The 18387-nt window shown below is 43.0% G+C and overlaps 1 protein-coding gene across 1 annotated transcript; it reads right to left on the bottom strand.

Annotated features, from left to right (window-relative positions):
- Nucleotides 1-7865: 7865 nt before the first annotated feature.
- On the bottom strand, nt 7866-15828 carry LOC108702674 (targeting protein for Xklp2-B-like). The gene is made up of 4 exons (XM_041578625.1): nt 15795-15828; nt 10028-10096; nt 8756-8872; nt 7866-8205 (listed from the first exon to the last, which is right to left on the bottom strand). Exons 3-4 carry the CDS (start codon nt 8857-8859, stop codon nt 8049-8051), a joined length of 261 nt encoding a protein of 86 aa, XP_041434559.1. The 5' UTR covers nt 8860-8872; nt 10028-10096; nt 15795-15828; the 3' UTR covers nt 7866-8048.
- Between the last annotated feature and the right edge of the window lie 2559 nt (nt 15829-18387).

Raw genomic sequence — 18387 nt, 5'->3', positions numbered from 1 at the left:
TCATATCATCCCTTAAGAGCCTCTTCTCCAGCGTGAGCATTTCCAATTGGCCAGTCTTTCCTCATAGCTAAGATTTTCCATACTTTTTTCCAGCTTAGTTGCCCTTGTCTGTACCCTCTCTAATTCAGTAATGTCCTGTTTGAGCACTGGAAACCAAAACTGTACGGCATATTCTAGATGGGGCCTTACCAGTGCTCTATACAGTTGAAGAATGTCCCCTTCCTGCCTTGAATTAATATCACTTTTAATACAGCTCAAGACCTTATTTGCCCTTGATGCTGCTGTCTGGAATTGCTTGTTACAGCCAAGTTTATCATCTACAAGGACTCCAAAGTTCTTTTCCATAATGGATTTGCCTAGTGCAGTCCCATTAAGGGTATAAGTGGCTTGGATAATTTTACATCCCAGGTGCATGACTTTACATTTATCAACATTGAATCTCATTTGCCACTTAGCTGCCCAGATTGCCAGTTTGTCAAGATCGTGTTGCAAGGATGCCACGTCCTGGATGGAATTAATTAGGCTAAATAGTTTGTTGTCATCTGCATCTGTCAACACCCTCCCCTAAGTCATTAATGAACAAGTTAAATAAAAGTGGACCCAATACCAAGCCCTGGGGGACCCAACTAAGAACCTTACTCCAAGTAGAGACTGTACCATTAACAACCACCCTCTGTACCCAATCCTGTTCCCAGTTTCCTATCCTTGTGAAAATGACTTTATTAAGCCCAACAGACCTTAGTTTAGAAAGCAGTCATTTGTGGGGCACAGTATCAAACGCTTTGGCAAAATCCAAATAGATCGAAACCTACTTCTTCCCCACTGTCCATCATCTTACTTACCTCATCATAAAAAGCAATCAAATTTGTCTGACATGACCTATCCTTCATAAAGCCATGCTGACCTGCTGCTCATAATGCCATTCACTAGGACACAATTTTGGATGTGAACCCTTACTTACTGGCCTATAACTGCCAGGCTGAGATTGCAATCAATTTTAATTATTGTAATGACATCAGCTTTTTTCCAATCCATAGGTACCATACCAGATGAAAGTGAATCAGAGAAAATCAGAAATAGAGGCTGGTCTAAAACTGAACAAAGCTCTCTTAGGATCCATCTGGCCCTGGCACCTTGTTTACATATTTTTTTATTAAAGCTTTATGAATCATATCCTGAGTCAGCCACTGACTAGATTGAGCTGAGCCATCAGTGCAGCTATGAAGTAATCCTGGGAACTCAGACTCCTCTATTGTATACACTGAAGAAAATAACTGATTTAGCACATTTGCCTTTTTTGTATCTGTTAGAATCATACTGGTACCATTATTTAAAGGAGCAACGCTCTCAACCCACATCTTTTTACTATTAATATACTTATAAAACTTTTTGGGGTTTGCTGTTTTACAACATTTATTATAGTGTTTATGTTCATTAAATGCAGCTTCTGACCCTACAGACTTGTAGTTTTTAAAAGCCTTTCTCTGCTTTCCTAATAATGTCTTTACTTCTATATTAAGCCACATAGGGTGATTCTTAGTACTTCTACATTTACTCCTTAAGGGAATAAATTGAGAACAGTAACGATTTGTATTTTTAGCTGAAAACATAATGCCCCAATCAATACTCTGTATGGCAGCCCTCAAGGCACTAAAATTAGCTTTTCTGAAATTCATGGTTTTTGTTGGCCCAGTGTATATTTGTTTTTTGCACCAGACATTAAATTACATCACGTTATGGTCACTATTACCCAGGGGTTCAATGACTTGCACATTTGCTATAAGTTCTGGGTCATTAGAGATCACTAGATCCAGAATTGCATTTTTTTCTGGTTGGCTCCTCAACAACTTGTGCCATAAAATTGCCATGCAATAAGTTTATAAACTTGTTCCCATTAACTGACCTGACAGTACTGTTGCTCCAGTCAATATCAGGATAATTAAAATCTCCCATTATCATTACTTTTCCCAAACTAGCAGCCTTTTCTATTTGCACCAGGAGCTTATCCTCCTCCTCGTCACTTACATTACCGGGTATATAGCAAACTCCTACAATTAATTTGCTGGACTCTTTACAATCGGTGAAGAACACTACCCATAAGACTTCTGCCCCCTCATTTTCTAACATCACCTCCTCCTTTATATTAGCTTTTAAATCCTGCCTAACAGACATACCCCTCCTCCTTTTTTTATTGCCTCTGTCAATCCGAAACAAAGTTTAGCCATTGATATTAACTGCCAGTCATGCGACTCATTCAGCCTTTTTTCAACCACACCAATTACATCATATTTTCCCTCCAGCACCTCCAGCTCTCCCATTTTACCAGTCAAAAATCTTGCATTTGCAAACATACACTTAATACTGGTACCATATTGAACATATGACATGTGGACTATGGTAAGATTAGGTCTAAAAGTAAAATACATAAAATATAGGAGTTCTTGTAAGTACATCTAATATAGGAGCTATTGTAAGAGAACTAAACTTAATAATGTAAAAACCTATTCAGCACCACTGACGGCAGAGAGGGAAGGCATCTAATATAGGAGTTATGGTAAAAGAGCACCTAATATGGGAGCTATGGTAAAGGGGGTGCCCCATACATAAAACACATTTTCCATAGTAAGCTCATACTAATGCATGACTTATGGTGCATATAATACTGCAATAACTAATGCAGCCATTGAGGAAAACAAACTACCTTGTCCTTTCAGTACCATGGACAGCACTCTGTAGCTGCAGCTCCTATTAACTGACACACTGATTGGTGGCACCAAACTGTCATAGCAAAGAGCCAGTTTGACATACCTAAAGATAACATTTTACAAAATTATCCTGTTAGATATCCTTGTACCAATGATATAGTCTGGCTCTGTGGTCGGGTATGGAAATTTGGAAATTTCCTCTGCCGAAGCACCAGTTTGATCAGTGTATAGTGCACTGGCAGATCTGATCACTTGGGCTGTGAGCCCAAAGAAAGCTTACAAAGGCAGTCATGCCAGTAATCCCACAACAAAAATATGTGATAGGGACCTATTAGAGAGATTATTATATGATCCCCTTATATATATATATATACATAGTTATCATATCTTCCCTTAAGTACCTCTTCTCCAGTGAAACAACTCCAACTTGGCCAGTCTTTCATTATAATGAAGACTGCCCAGACCGTAAGCAGTTTGGCTGCCCCTCTTTGGACTCTTCCTCTTTCCTAATTTAATAATATCTTGATTCAGCACTGGAGCCCAAAACTGGACTGCATATTATAGATGGGGTCTTACAAGTACTCTGTAAAGGGGAGAAATGACCCTCTCGACCCATGAATTTATACCCATTTGAATAAAGCTCAAAACCTTGCTGAGCCTTCTTGCTGCTGACTGACATTGCTACAACCACATATTTACACTTCTCCACTGTGGATTTGCCTAATGCAGGTCCATGTTCCATGAATCTTATTTGCCACTTAACCATACAGATTGCCAGTTTATCAAGTGCCTGCTGCAAGGATGCCACATTCTGGATGGAATGGATACATTTCTTACAATACCCTCCCCTAAGTCATGAATGAAATAGAAATGGAAATACAAGCTGCATGATTGAAGTCAAAGGTATTGGAAGGTACCAGTAGGCAAAATCAGTCTCAGAATTAGGGTAAGCAATACAGGCATCAGTTTAGGATGTTACCAATTTAGGAAGGGGACAAGTGGTGTTTATGTATATTAGCATATGAACAGCAGCACACTGTCTGAGAGGCTCAGCATGAGTCCAGCTCCTTTTCTCTACTCACTATTCCGTTGTAAGTTGGTCTGTGTCCATCATCAACTCTTAAAGTGGCAATACACAGGGAGATCCACTCGTTGGCGATGTCTCTCCCCGATATGGCAACATTGAGCTGGGCGATATTGGGCTGATCCAATCGTGGGTCCTAGGGGTTGGATCGCGGGACCACACCAACGAACAGATGCAGCCGCGATCTGACAGGATTTTTTACCCTGTCCGATCAGCATCTGCCCAACTTTCTGCCAGATATCGATCAGGGACGCCTGTCTGATGGCCCCACACACGGGTCAATAAGCTGCCGACTCGGTCTGTCGGCAGCTTTTATCGGCCCGTGTATGGGGGCCTTAAATAACAGGGGGTAAACTTGTGGTTAGACCATAGTAATAATCGGTCCTTGTGCTAAAACTATGTAATACTGCTCTGGGCCAGATCCACAGTGGTACCTTGCCTTATGCAAAAGCAGAATAAAGAACTTCAAGAATAAAGAACAACTGCCGGTTGTGCCAGGGAAGTCACTTTGAGATCTCCCACAATGTTTCAGGCGTTCCTCCCCCTTTCTCAAGTGCTCAAATCTCCCATGTCCCATTCCCACAGCAACAAACTTGGAAAAATGTTGCTTCTCTCATTGAAAAGAAGGTAAAAGATTAACATTAAATATACACCCTTTTTCACCTTCTCTTCTATCAGTCAAATTGATCAGCAAGAGAAAGAAGTTGGGTCTGAAAGGACAATTTATAGCCAAGGGTCAGAAAATCAGTAATGAACTAACGGACAACCATTCCAGGACATGCCAATGGGCCCCGGATCCTCCAGTTCTGACACTGCCGGCCAAATAAATGGATATCTAGCTGCTGTCTATCTGCTGTATAGCATTATAAAATTAACGTACTGCATCAGACATAAAGATAATCAGGATAACAAGTGGTATAGAATTTCCCTGCTCCAGCCGTATACTGAGATTGCCTGGGCCTTGAGAAAAATCATTATTGTTTATTCTTCTTCCAGACCCACTCTTGCTCCACCCCAATCTGTGCTCCCAGCTGAACTATTTCCCCATTATGACCCTGCCCCTCTTAACCAAATTTCTGCCTGATCCACCCCTTTTACATCCTTATCCTCCCCTTTCCACCATGGTCTGCACCTTCCCTTTCTGTATGGCCGGATTCTGTTTCCAAAAAGATGGAAACCCTAATTACATGGTTGGTAATAAGCCAATATGTGGGGAGCAGAACTGACTATGTGGCTTCATTTGGGTTCCCTGAAAAAACCTTATGAATCACCCCCAAATCTGACTGCAAAACTATGCATCCCAATTTATTCTGATATCTTGACAACTGACAGTCTGGTCGGCTAAGTGATTTTATAAGGGTATAAAAATAATGACAGAACCCCTTTAAACATATTTTACATAGTTAAAGGCAGTGGGCACAGACACCCCAAGCAGATTATACTGTAAAAGGCAATGACTGCTAACACCCCAAGTGAAATACACCGTATGATTAGGGTTGCCACCTTTTCTGGAAAAAAATACCGGCCTTCCTATATATTTATCTTTTTTTCCCTATTAATAACATTGGGATCAGCCGTCATTTTTATCGGCCAGGCCACTAAAAGCTAGATTAAGGTACAGCTCTACCAGTGCACCAATAACAGCAACAAACAATTGCTTTAGGGCACAGGGCCATAACTGTACATATTTGATTGGCAACACAATAGTGACCATTTTGTTGCTTCATGTGTCATTTTTCATCTGTTTGTTTCCTTCGCCCAGAACCTTCTGCCCATCTTAGCTACTTTTCCTTCATATGCCACATTTACTTTTGCTGTCCCATTTATAATTTCCTTTTTTCCATGTTTCACCCTCGTCTCCCTTCTGTCCTCTACATGGATTTTCTCTCCCTTTTTGTATAATCTATTTTCTTCGTCCATCAATATTTGCAGGGGAATTATTGTCTTGGTGACATTTAACTAGGGGCTTGAGGCAACTTTAAGAGCTGGATGTCCATTGTTTTAACTGGAAAGTTGGCATAACTGTGCAACCCAGCAGCCCCACAAATGCTCCTATTTTCAACCATTTTTTAATACTTCTCTTTATCCCAGACACAAAAATCTGTATAATAGAAGTCCTTTTCAAATTAAACATGAAATCCAATTTCTATTTTTTTATTAAAGCATTCATAGCTGTTGTAAGCTCATTTAAAAATCTCAGCTGTCAATCAAATATTACTTTTCCCTCCTCTATGCCTTAGGCACCATTTAACAGGCAAATTGGTTCCAGTGGTGCTGGTGTACTGATCATCCAGAACCAACCAGCTTCTTTGAGGCTCTAAGGGAAACATACAGCAGCAGTAAGTTACAGAGAGACAAGTACAAAAAAGTTGAATTCCAGAAGCCACGAAAAGACCCGATGCCACAAAAGTAGCTGAAGTTGAAGTCCCGAAGCTGTGAAAAGACCCGAAGCCACGAAACCCAAAGCACAGAAGAGAGCCAAAGTTAAAGTCCCAAAGCCGCAAAAAGACCCGAAGCCACGAAACTCTGCATGTGTGTGCCTTGCTCTGCCTGTAGAACATAAGTCAGGTAGAGATATCTCTGCAGTGATCACCAACCATTTGGTTTTTTGGTGTGCTACCACCATTAATGTGGACATGGTCTTGTGGTAACATGGGTGTGGTTTAAATTGGGTGTGGTTAAAAAACAGGGAGTGGTCAACACTGGCTTCCATTATAGGCCCTCCACCATGTAGGCCAAAAAAATTCCGGCCCTCAGTACCACAGAAGTTGGACAGCACTGACTGCAAGGACAATTCTGCTCACCTGGTGCTGCCAGCCAGGCCTGAACTGGCAATCTGTGGGTTCTGGCAAATACCAGAGGGGCTACTGTATGGTTCCATAGAAAATTACCATATAGTGGGCGGGTAGGGGGCTGTTTGGGCTGGTGGGGGGCTGATTGGTCCTCTGTATACTTGGAATGACAGGGCCTATTTTGACTCCCAGTCCAGGCCTGCTGCCAGCACTGTAATTTGGTGGCTCCGTGTTTGCCAATCTCAAGCTGAAATGGCTCCTGCTTCTCAGGAAGACTGATGTGATTGAACTGTGGCAGCTGCTGAGCTTTGAATTTAGGGACCTCAAGGAAAAGATCCAGAGATGAGCTTTGCAAGACTGTACCCATACTGCTCAGCTAACTGTACTGTACCCATACTGCCCAGTGGTGTGCTCAGCAGATCCCACCTTTATTCTTCCACACTCACCTCATGGCTACACAGCAGCTTGTTTATATAAACTATAGTTGTGTTTCTGAAGCAAACACCAGTTTTACTAGTGCAACTCAACAGTATATTATATTTATTACTTTAGGACACTATTTTTTGGCGTTACTGTTCCTTTAAGTCTGTTAATTTTTCCTTCAGCCTTGGCCCCTTCATGAGTAGTTGAAGGTTATCACGTTTCCTCTGGGCCAGACTCTTCAGTTAGTAGTTTATGCAGCTGATTTGATGGAGGTGGTACTAAATGCAGAAGAGTTGCTGGTTAACCATTGCATCTAAAGTTACTCAGGCATTGATGAACCATGAAAAATCTGAGGGCCTTTGGGCCATGCAAAGCAAAGTCATGGTTTTGAAACTTTGAAATTTGCCAGTAGTCCCAGTTGAAGTTAATTGTATGGTAAAATTTGGTAAGAGATAATGCTAAGGATAACAGATATGGTATCTAACGTCTCTTTACAAAGGTCCAGTATTGGAAGGGTAAGAGACAGACTTATTTACAAAGAATTAAGCCAAATGTTCATATTGTATTGGCAACTTTCATGGAATGCTCATTTTTCTTGAGATTCTATAGCATTTCCTTCTGAAGCGCATGCATTTTCTCAAGCTCTTGTTCTTCTGAATTTTTAGACTTCACCAGAATGTTCCTCCTCATGAAAAAAAAAACCTGTATGTCTTATGGAAATAGGTCACGGACAATTGTCCACTCTAAGGTTGAACAACTCTATGGTAAGTTTACAGTGTAAATCATGAAGGCAGGGCAGTGCTGAGCTACAGTATCCCTACAACTTGCTTCATGAGAGTTTGAAAATAGGTTTATCTCCTCAGGTTACATACACTTTATTAGCTATAAAAAACAAAATTGGCACACAGATGCAATTAGCTCCACGTTATATCTATTCCACTAGCCAACCAGGGGCACATATTGTTGTGTCAAGAGTCCCAACCTATCATAAAAGGTCCCTGTTGCTGTGTCACACTATTACTATCAGGTTATCTACTGCTGAGATTAGCACTCAGTGGCTGGCACAGCGCAGACATACTTCAGTACAGTTGGAGATGAGGGCATGGTCAATTGGGCTTTCAGTTTTGGAGAGGTGGTGCCGTGATGGCTGCTTGTGGGTTGGCCCCTGATTACTGGAGTGTGTCTGTCTTTAGTACTGGATCTGCAAAAGAAAGTTAGTAGCAAATCAGTGCAAGGCAAAATCAGGTCACCAGAGATTTACTTCTCCCTCTGCCAAGACACTTGCATGAGAGCATTTTACTTAAGTATACACTCTGACACCCCTTACACCAACAGTCAAATCTTTTTTAGTGCCGTCTCTCAAGAAGAATCAGAAGTCAAACTTGCACTGGCAGAAACACACAACACAGTACATTCTAAGCCAGTGCTGGATGGATGTAAGCAGGGGGACCAGAGACCACGATGAGAGTATAATTTGTCTGCGTATGTTCTATGAGCGAAGTACATTGATGACTATGTGAGGCTCAGCCTTGTCTGTCCAAAAGGTAATTAATTACAAATTACCAGCAAAGTACCATGATGGACATGGATTTAATTTAAAACTCCGCTGCACAAGGAATTTCCCAGTTTCCTGCAAGTAAGCAGCCAGGGTTACTGGGCCCCAGCAAAGGATGGCATCAAATTATTCCTAAAGAATTGAAAATGTGGTCACTGGGGCTGATGCAGTTTCATTAGCCTATAGGCATACGTACCCTTTTAGTTTTTTGCATGGTGAGTATTCAGATTGTGCGGTTTCTGTTTCCAGATGGGTCTCCTTCATTTTTATGAGGATCTTCTTCCGATGTTTCTTAGACATCTGCCTGGCTGACCTGTTGTAGGGAGAGAGAGAGTGATAGAAGAGATAAATGAGCCAGATAAGTTATGACATAGCAGAAATATTCCAGTCAAAATTCACTGTCTTAAAGGGAAACTACACCCCTAAACATTATAGGTCTCGAGAGAGCTTCATCTAAAAATACAGTAGCATTCTATCCATTGATTGGACACATTACACACATTACAGACCAATTGAAGCATCACAATTCCACATAGAGTTTGGCACTCAGAGAATTGAGCGTGCATGCAAATGGTATCAAACTATTTCTCCATAAGGGCAGCACAACTACCTGAATAAATTAAACAAGCTGAAAATAGCTGTGGCATTGCTTCTTTTAGCACAACCAACAGAAATGCATTCAACTCAATCCACTAATGGCTCAGAATTATCTAAACCTCCCAAATGGTCAAACATGCCAAAATGGGAGAGTAATTCTTATTGGCCATCAATTTGTAATTCTTTGCTTCACTGCATATCTAACAATACTGTCAGCATCACTGGGCTCCTGTACCAATATAGAGCCAGTGGTCCCCTTCCAGCAAACATGAGAATCTTAAATGAGATAAAGCATAAATAAAAATACCCCTCAAACGTGCTGGCAATGACAGATATGGTTTCACTCTGGGTTAAAAAGAATTCATATCCTACAGATGTGACAGTTCCTGCCTGTGTTTCAAATGAGCAGTGAGGTGCCTGCCAGAAGTACAGTAGGAGGAGGAGGAGGATGATAGCCCATTACATCCCTGTTTCACACAAGCAAATACAGGCTTCAGTTCCTGATCAGGTCACACTCAGGTGTTTTTAATGCATTCAGGGAAATACAACCTGGAATTATAAAGAGGGCACAGGTAAAGTGTGGTGAGGGGAGAATTCGGATGAGGTTCAATAGCAGCTATGTTAGTGCAAAAACATTTCTGAAGGCATGTTAGGTGGCAACTTAAAGGGATTGGCCCTGGCCTAATTCTTTGCAGAGTCAAGCTCAGCACACCATCCCATCTCTTTGTACAGTTGACACCCCAAAAGCAAGTCTAACCAAAGCACGTCAAACGCCCCATACTTCTTTAGAACATGCAAATATATTAGCACTGCACTCGGCACGGAGGTCCCTTACACTCCCAGCAGAAAAGCCTGAGTATTTGTCACTTACCAGCACTTACACAAGTCTCGGAAAGCGGTTTCTGGTCCGGGGGAATATTTTCTGCATTGGTCACTTGGTCTAAAGAACAGGAAAGGGAGACAGATGACATGTGGCAGACAACTCAAATATATAAATCTGTAACATGAAAAAGACTGCCATTATGTTGAGCTTCTGTTTTTGTCAGTGTGGTTTTATTGAGGTGTGCAAGAGAGCAGGACTGCTTCTCCCAGCCTAACATTGTCCATTAGAATTAATATTCCTTATCAAAGATTCATGAACTGAACCCCCACATCTCCTTACTGGGGTCCCACTTATCTAAACAGCATGTAAACATGTGCTGAACTTGCAGCCAATCAGGATATAAACATAAAACGTGATTGGCTGTAAACTCACTTTTATTTCTGGGATCAGAGGTGAGTGGAGCATTGATACATGGGGGCATTAAGGGAAATAATGGCAGAAATGAAGGAAATCGCTATTGGAGTGTGACATTGGCTAGTGCCTGGGATATTAGCCTTGGTTTTGTGTATATTCTAATAGAAAATATCATTATGGGAGGAATGGGGAAACAGGCAGACTACAGACAACTCAGGATAAATACACAGAAGTACATCCTGGCATTTGGCCGCACACACAACTGGCAGTTAAATAACGGATTTCTCACTTTCATTTCTGGGATCAGAGGTAAGTGGATGCACAGCACATACTGGGAGACAATTTATGGAAAATAATGATATAAATGAAGAAAATCACTACTAAATTGAGTCACTAGGTGGCGTCAGGGATATTAGCCTTGGTTTTGTCATTTTAATAGATTATAGGAGAGTTGGGGTTGGGGGAAGGAACAGGGATGCAGGGAGACTCCACACCTGTCAGGCTAAATACAGAAAGTATCAAATAATATTTGGGATTCCAATTGCTTTATATTTAAAACAAGTATAAAATAAAATTTGGGATTCCAATTGCTTTATATTTAAAATAAGTGCAAGTTAAGAAATAATAAAAGTCTGAAATCTCCTATGTTAACATATTACAGGGGTCACTATAGCAACATCTGGAGTGACATTTGCTGTTCAGGTTTCTCCTCTAATGCTATTAATATTTATATTTCTCTCTGTATCTCACTTTGTATATAACATTTACGTCTTAATAAATCTGTTAAGGGAAAGTTAAGAAATTATTAAGGGGAGAAGTCTGAAATCTCCCATGTTCCCATATAACAGGGGTCACTGACAGTGTTTGGAGTGACAGTTGACAGTTGGCCACTTGCTGTTCAGGTTTCTCCTCTAATGCTCTTAATATTCATATTTCTCTCTGTATCTCACTTTATATATTACATTTACTTATTAAAAAGCTTTTCAGTAAAAATTAAGCAATTATTAAGGGCAAATGTCTGAAATCCCCCATGTTCCCATATAACAGGGGTCACCCAGTGTTTGGAGCGACAGTTGGCCACTTGGTGTTTCTCCTCCAATACTATTAATATCCATATTTCTCTTTGCATCTCACTTTGTATATAAAACTGACTTCTTAAAAGGCTTTAAAGGAAAAAGTTTTGGAGCTGCAACTTCCCAGTCACTGTTACTCATGTCCTGAATGTCCCAGCATCCCTTGTCAGACCTGTAGCCTGTGGTCTTCTTAACTGTTACTGACCGAAAAATCCCAAAATCCCTTGTCTGACCTGCAGCCTATAGTACAAATCCCAGCTTCCCTTATCAGACCTGTAGCCTATAGTACAAATCCCAGAATCCCTTGTCAGACCTGTAGCCTATAGTACAAATCCCAGCTTCCCTTATCAGACCTGCAACCTGTAGTACAAATCCCAGCACCCCTTGTCAGACCAGCAGTCTGTAGTTTTCTAGCTGTTACTGACCTAAAACTCCCAGCATCCCTTGTCAGACCTGCAGCTTGTGGTCTTCTAACTGTTACTGAACTACAAATCCCAGAATCCCTTGTCAGACCTGTAGCCTATAGTACAAATCCCAGCATCCCTTGTCAGACCCGCTGTCTATAATCTTCTAACTGTTACTGACCTACAAATCCCAGAATCCCTTGTCAGACCTGCAGCCTGTAGTACACATCCCAGCATCCCCTGTCAGACCAGCAATCTGTAGTTTTCTAGCTGTTACTGAACTACAAATCCCAGTATCCCTTGTCAGACCTGCTGCCTATAATCTTCTAACTGTTACTGAACTACAAATCCCAGAATCCCTTGTCAGACCTGCAGCCTGTAGTACAAATCCCAGAATCCCTTGTCAGACCTGTTGCCTATAATCTTCTAACTGTTACTGAGCTACAAATCCCAGCATCCCTTGTTAGACCAGCAGTCTGTAGTTTTCTAGCTTTTACTGAACTACAAATCCCAGAATCCCTTGTCAGACCTGCAGCATGTAGTACAAATCCCAGCATCCCTTGTCAGACCAGCAGTCTGTAGTTTTCTAGCTGTTGCTGACCTAAAAATCCCAGCATCCCTTGTCAGACCTGCATCTTGTGGTCTTCTAACTGTTACTGAACTACAAATCCCAGCATCCCTTGTCAGGCCTGTAGTCTATAGTACAAATCCCAGCATCTCTTGTCAGACCTGTAGTCTATAGTACAAATCCCAGCATCTCTTGTCAGACCTGTAGTCTATAGTACAAATCCCAGCATCTCTTGTCAGACCTGTAGCCTAAAAGTACAAATCCCAGAATCCCTTGTCAGACCTGTAGCCTATAGTACAAATCCCAGCATCCCTTGTCAGACCTGCAACCTGTAGTACAAATCCCAGCACCCCTTGTCAGACCAGCAGTCTGTAGTTTTCTAGCTGTTACTGACCTAAAACTCCCAGCATCCCTTGTCAGACCTGCAGCTTGTGGTCTTCTAACTGTTACTGAACTACAAATCCCAGAATCCCTTGTCAGACCTGCAGGCTGTAGTACAAATACCAGCATCCCTTGTCAGACCTGTAGACTGTAGTACAAATCCCAGCATCCCTTGTCAGACCTGTAGCCTATAGTACAAATCCCAGGATCCCTTGTCAGACCTGTAGCCTATAGTACAAATCCCAGCATCCCTTGTCAGACCTGCTGCCTATAATCTTCTAACTGTTACTGACCTACAAATCCCAGAATCCCTTGTCAGACCTGCAGCCTGTAGTACACATCCCAGCATCCCCTGTCAGACCAGCAGTCTGTAGTTTTCTAGCTGTTACTGAACTACAAATCCCAGTATCCCTTGTCAGACCTGTTGCCTATAATCGTCTAACTGTTACTGAGCTACAAATCCCAGCATCCCTTGTCAGACCAGCAGTCTGTAGTTCTCTAGCTTTTACTGAACTACAAATCCCAGAATCCCTTGTCAGACCTGCAGCCTGTGGTACAAATCCCAGCATCCCTTGTCAGACCAGCAGTCTGTAGTTTTCTAGCTGTTACTGACCTAAATATCCCAGCATCCCTTGTCAGACCTGCAGCTTGTGGTCTTCTAACTGTTACTGAACTACAAATCCCAGCATCCCTTGTCCGACCTGCAGCCTGTAGTACAAATCCCAGCATCCCTTGTCAGACCAGCAGTCTGTAGTTTTCTAGCTGTTACTGACCTACAAATCCCAGCATCCCTTGTCAGACCTGCAGCCTGTAGTACAAATCCCAGCATCCCTTCTCAGACCAGCAGTCTGTAGTTTTCTAGCTGTTGCTGACCTAAAAATCCCAGCATCCCTTGTCAGATCTGCATCTTGTGGTCTTCTAACTGTTACTGAACTACAAATCCCAGCATCCCTTGTCAGACCTGTAGTCTATAGTACAAATCCCAGCATCTCTTGTCAGACCTGTAGTCTATAGTACAAATCCCAGCATCCCTTGTCAGACCTGTAGCCTAAAAGTACAAATCCCAGAATCCCTTGTCAGACCTGTAGCCTATAGTACAAATCCCAGCATTCCTTGTCAGACCTGTAGCCTGTAGTACAAATCCCAGCATCCCTTGTCAGACCTGTAGCCTATAGTACAAATCCCAGCATCCCTTGTCAGACCTGCAACCTGTAGTACAAATCCCAGCACCCCTTGTCAGACCAGCAGTCTGTAGTTTTCTAGCTGTTACTGACCTAAAACACCCAGCATCCCTTGTCAGACCTGCAGCTTGTGGTCTTCTAACTGTTACTGAACTACAAATCCCAGAATCCCTTGTCAGACCTGCAGGCTGTAGTACAAATACCAGCATCCCTTGTCAGACCTGTAGCCTGTAGTACAAATCCCAGCATCCCTTGTCAGACCTGTAGCCTATAGTACAAATCCCAGCATCCCTTGTCAGACCTGTAGTCTATAGTACAAATCTCAGCATCCCTTGCCAGACCTGCTGCCTATAATCTTCTAACTGTTACTGACCTACAAATCCCAGAATCCCTTGTCAGACCTGCAGCCTGTAGTACACATCCCAGCATCCCTTGTCAGACCAGCAGTCTGTAGTTTTCTAGCTGTTACTGAACTACAAATCCCAGAATTCCATTGTCAGACCTGCAGCCTGTAGTACACATCCCAGCATCCCTTGTCAGACCTGCAGCTTGTGGTCTTCTAACTGTTACTGAACTACAAATCCCAGCATTCCTTGTCAGACCTGTAGCCTATAGTACAAATCCCAGCATCCCTTGTCAGACCTGCAGCCTGTAGTACAAATCCCGGCATCCTTTGTCAGACCAGCAGTCTGTAGTTTTCTAGCTGTTACCGAACTACAAATCCCGGCATCCCTTGTCAGACCTGCAACCTGTAGTACAAATCCCAGCATCCCTTGTCAGACCTACAACCTGTAGTACAAATCCCAGTATCCCTTGTCAGACCTGCAACCTGTAGTACAAATCCCAGCATCCCTTGTGAGACCTGCATCCTGTAGTATAAATCCCAGCATCCCTTGTCAGACCAGCAGTCTGTATTTTTCTAGCTGTTACTGACCTAAAAATCCCAGCATCCCTTGTCAGACCTGCAGCTTGTTGTCTTCTAACTGTTACTGAACTACAAATCCCAGCATCCCTTGTCGGATCTGCAGCCTATAGTACAAATCCCAGCATCCCTTGTCAGACCTGTAGCCTATAGTACAAATCCCAGCATCCCTTGTCAGACCTGCAGCCTGTAGTACAAATCCCAGCATCACTTGTCAGACCTGCTGCCTATAATCTTCTAACTGTTATTGAGCTACAAATCCCAGCATCCCTTGTCAGACCTGCAGCCTGTAGTACAAATCCCAGCATCCCTTGTCAGACCAGCAGTCTGTAGTTTTCTAGCTGTTACTGACCTAAAAATCCCAGCATCCCTTGTCAGAGCTGCAGCTTGTGGTCTTCTAACTGTTACTGAACTACAAATCCCAGCATCCCTTGTCAGACCTGCAGCCTGTAGTACAAATACCAGCATCTCTTGTCAGACCTGTAGTCTATAGTACAAATCCCAGCATCCCTTGTAAGACCTGTAGCCTATAGTACAAATCCCAGCATTCCTTGTCAGACCTGTAGCCTGTAGTACAAATCCCAGCATCCCTTGTCAGACCTGCAGCCTGTAGTTTTCTAGCTGTTGCTGACCTAAAAATCCCAGCATCCCCTGTCAGACCTACAGCCTGTGGTCTTCTAACTGTTACTGAACTACAGATCACAGCATCCCTTGTCAGACCTGCAGCCTGCAGTACAAATCCCAGAATCCCTTGTCAGACCTGTAGTCTATTGTACAAATCCCAGCATCCCTTGTCAGACCTGCAGCCTATAGTACAAATCCCAGCATCCCTTGTCAGACCAGCAGTCTGTAGTTTTCTAGTTGTTACTGACCTAAAAATCCTAGCATCCCTTGTCAGACCTACAGCTTGTGGTCTTCTAACTGTTACTGACCTAAAACTCCCAACATCCCTTGTCAGACCTGCAGCTTGTGGTCTTCTAACTGTTACTGATCTACAAATCCCAGCATTCCTTGTCAGACCTGTAGCCTATAGTACAAATCCCAGCATCCTTTGTCAGACCAGCAGTCTGTAGTTTTCTAGCTGTTACTGAACTACAAATCCCAGAATTCCATTGTCAGACCTGCAGCCTGTAGTACACATCCCAGCATCCCTTGTCAGACCTGCAGCTTGTGGTCTTCTAACTGTTACTGAACTACAAATCCCAGCATTCCTTGTCAGACCTGTAGCCTATAGTACAAATCCCAGCATCCCTTGTCAGACCTGCAGCCTGTAGTACAAATCCCAGCATCCTTTGTCAGACCAGCAGTCTGTAGTTTTCTAGCTGTTACCGAACTACAAATCCCAGAATCCCTTGTCAGACCTGCAGCCTGTAGTATATATCCCAGCATCCCTTGTCAGACCTGCAACCTGTAGTACAAATCCCAGCATCCCTTGTCAGACCTACAACCTGTAGTACAAATCCCAGTATCCCTTGTCAGACCTGCAACCTGTAGTACAAATCCCAGCATCCCTTGTGAGACCTGCATCCTGTAGTATAAATCCCAGCATCCCTTGTCAGACCAGCAGTCTGTAGTTTTCTAGCTGTTACTGACCTAAAAATCCCAGCATCCCTTGTCAGACCTGCAGCTTGTGGTCTTCTAACTGTTACTAACTACAAATCCCAGCATCCCTTGTCGGATCTGCAGTCTATAGTAAAAATCCCAGCATCCCTTGTCAGACCTGTAGCCTATAGTACAAATCCCAGCATTCCTTGTCTGACCTGCAGCCTGTAGTTTTCTAGCTGTTACTGACCTAAAAATCATAGCATCCCTTGTCAGACCTACAGCTTGTGGTCTTCTAACTGTTACTGACCTAAAACTCCCAACATCCCTTGTCAGACCTGCAGCTTGTGGTCTTCTAACTGTTACTGAACTACAAATCCCAGCATCCCTTGTTGGATCTGCAGCCTATAGTACAAATCCCAGCATCCCTTGTCAGACCTGTAGCCTATAGTACAAATCCCAGCATTCCTTGTCTGACCTGCAGCCTGTAGTTTTCTAGCTGTTACTGACCTAAAAATCCCAGCATCCCTTGTCAGACCTGCTGCCTATAATCTTCTAACTGTTACTGACTACTAATCCTAGCATCCCTTGTCAGACCTGCAGCTTGTGGTCTTCTAACTGTTACTGAACTACAAACCCCAGCATCCCTTGTCAGACCTGCAACCTGTAGTACAAATCCCAGCATCCCTTGTCAGACCTGCACCCTGTAGCACAAATCCCAGCATCCCTTGTCAGACCAGCAGTCTGTAGTTTTCTAGCTGTTACTGACCTAAAAATCCCAGCATCCCTTGTCAGACCTGCAGCTTGTGGTCTTCTAACTGTTACTGAACTACAAATCCCAGCATCCCTTGTCAGACATGCAGCCTGTAGTACAAATCCCAGCATCCCTTGTCAGACCTGCAGCCTGTAGTACAAATCCCAGCATCCTTTGTCAGACCAGCAGTCTGTAGTTTTCTAGCTGTTACTGAACTACAAATCCCAGAATTCCATTGTCAGACCTGCAGCCTGTAGTACAAATCCCAGCATCCATTGTCAGACCTGCAACCTGTAGTACAAATCCCAGCATCCCTTGTCAGACCTACAACCTGTGGTAGAAATCCCAGCATCCCTTGTCAGACCAGCAGTCTGTTGTTTTCTAGCTGTTACTGACCTAAAAATCCCAGCATCCCTTGTCAGACCTGCAGCCTATAATCTTCTAACTGTTACTGAACTACAAATCCCAGCATCCCTTGTCAGACCTGCAGCTTGTGGTCTTCTAAATGTTACAGAACTACAAATCCCAGCATCCCTTGTCAGACCTGCAGCCTATAGTACAAATCCCAGCATCCCTTGTCAGACCTGCAGCCTATAGTACAAATCCCAGCATCCCTTGTCAGACCTGTAGCCTATAGTACATATCCCAGAATCCCTTGTCAGACATGCAGCCTGTAGTACAAATCCCAGAATCCCTTGTCAGACCTGTAGCCTATAGTACAAATCCCAGAATCCCTTGTCAGACATGTAGCCTGTACTACAAATCCCAGAATCTCTTGTCTGACCTGCACCCTATAACCTTCTAACTGTTACTGAACTACAAATCCCAGCATGCCTTGTCAGACCTGTAGCCTGTAGTACAAATCCCAGAATCCCTTGTCTGACCTGCTGCCTATAACCTTCTAACTGTTACTGACCTACAAATCCCAGCATCCCTTGTCAGACCAGTAGCCTAAAATACAAATCCCAGCATCCCTTGTCAGACCTATAGCCTATAATACAAATCCCATAATCCCTTGTCAGACCAGCAGCCTATAGTACAAATCCCAGCATCCCTTGTCAGACCTGCAGTCTGTAGTACAAATCCCAGCATCCCTTGTCAGACCTGTAGCCTATATTAGAAATCCCAGCATCCCTTGTCAGACCTGCAGCCTATAGTACAAATCCCAG

Source organism: Xenopus laevis, chromosome 9_10S (assembly GCF_017654675.1).
Source record: "Xenopus laevis strain J_2021 chromosome 9_10S, Xenopus_laevis_v10.1, whole genome shotgun sequence".
Lineage (NCBI taxonomy): Eukaryota > Metazoa > Chordata > Amphibia > Anura > Pipidae > Xenopus > Xenopus laevis.
This window is presented reverse-complemented; position numbering and strand designations above follow the sequence as displayed.